We start from the raw sequence: 1,701 nt of genomic DNA on the forward strand, positions 1-1,701 counted from the left end.
ATCGCAATATATCGCCTTGTTTACAGTATCGAAATATATCGGGATATATCGGGATATATCGTATCGTGACCCCTCTGTTATGATATGTATCGTATCGCCAAATTCTTGCCAATACACAGCCCTAGTGACACTTTGGTTTTGTACAAATCAGCAAGGAGAAATGAAACATCATTAAAAACCTGAAAGACTGAAGACTTGAACATCAAAGAATCCTACAGGTGAAGCAGCATTTTTAGCAATGATTATTCATCTAAATCAAYAGAAAACCTCCAGACGTTTGATGTGAAAGAAATAATCTCTGCAAAAGCTCTGAACTTTTATTAGCTTCGTGGTAAAGTTTTGAGGAAACCTCAGGCTGAACCGTTTTAAAACAAGTCACTCCACCTGGTCGCTCACCTTATTTGCCGTCTCCATGACCACCTCGATATTAAGGTTCTGTGCGGCCATGGCGAGCAGCTCGTCGTCGTCATCCCCGACATCCCAGGCGTCGCTCGTGATGCTCTCAAACTCCTGGAAGGTGGTGGCTTTCTTGGGTTTGCCTGGTGTGGCTGGAGGGGGCTTGTTGCCTGCTTTCATTAGACTGAAGCACAGACAGAAGAGAGGGAGGGGGGGACAGGGTTATTGTTAGGGTGATAAAAAGGAATAATGATGCAACAAAAACAATTAAAAGAAAAAAACAATGACAATAAGGTGATGTGTGGGTGGGTGTCTGAGGTAAATCCTGCAAAAAGGAAAAACATCCATTTAACAGTTTGAGACTATTTACTGTACAACAGTTTCTGAAGCAGCTTCAGTGGAAACAAACAGGGTTCATGCAGGTTTCAGTAAGTTAAATTTAAAACCTTTTAAGACCATTAGTAATGACATTTAAGACCAAATTGAYGCATTAACAGAAACATTCAAACAGTCCCAGAAATTTTATAATAGAAATCTTTTATTGCTATCAATTTAGCTATTAAAAATATTTAATTTTAATACAAGAACACTAAATTATTTGAATGAAACGGTCATATCTGACTACTGTGAACTGCTTTCAACTGAGTGAAAAAAATCACTGATATCAAGTCAAGTCTCATTGAAAACACACTTTCCCATGTTTAAACAACAAGCAGTGGACATGACTGAACTTCTGTTTGTTGAGCAGGTAAATAAGTCACTGTATGTGGGGGGCTGTATGTGGGGGGTTGTAGCGGCAAAGAGGTCAAAAACATGGAAGTAAACTGAGCCATTTTTGCCTGCAGTTATCATGGGATTTGTAGTTTAATCATGACCAGTAGCAAACTTAGCACTTCATGAAGACAGATCGTGTCAACCTCTGATTACGACTCTTAACTTTCTTTATTCATGCAGCCAACGGTTCTCAGGAATGATCAAAAGTAGAAAAAATTAAGAGCTGACAAAATTAAATTTAAGACCTTGAATGAAAATCTGGGCGTTTTTAAGACTTTTTTAGGCCTAAAATTTTGATTTTCAAATTTTAGACTTTTTTGGACTTTTTAAGACCCGGCTGAACCCTGAACAAATGACATAATGAACAGAAGATATTTGATGTAATGAAAAATGTTTTTAATTTTTTTTCCTCACAGTTCCATCAGTTTTCATAATGACATTTCTGTCCTTAAGGAAAAACATGACGTGTTATTATTTCTTTTTATTATTTTGTTTGAAGGCTGCCTACCAATGTTAGCTGAAGCACTGCAG

The 1,701-nt window shown here is 37.6% G+C and overlaps 1 protein-coding gene across 1 annotated transcript in view; it reads right to left on the reverse strand.

Moving 5' to 3' along the window:
• tbc1d22a (TBC1 domain family, member 22a) overlaps positions 1 to 1,701 on the reverse strand; it is a gene marked incomplete in the record, with an annotated part of 186,046 nt that overhangs the window by 180,716 nt on the left and 3,629 nt on the right. Inside the window, 1 exon segment of the mRNA XM_014018835.1 lies at positions 397 to 580. Coding sequence (XP_013874289.1) covers positions 397 to 580 — 184 coding nt within the window.

Source organism: Austrofundulus limnaeus, unplaced genomic scaffold, assembly GCF_001266775.1.
Source record: "Austrofundulus limnaeus strain Quisiro unplaced genomic scaffold, Austrofundulus_limnaeus-1.0 Scaffold204, whole genome shotgun sequence".
Lineage (NCBI taxonomy): Eukaryota > Metazoa > Chordata > Actinopteri > Cyprinodontiformes > Rivulidae > Austrofundulus > Austrofundulus limnaeus.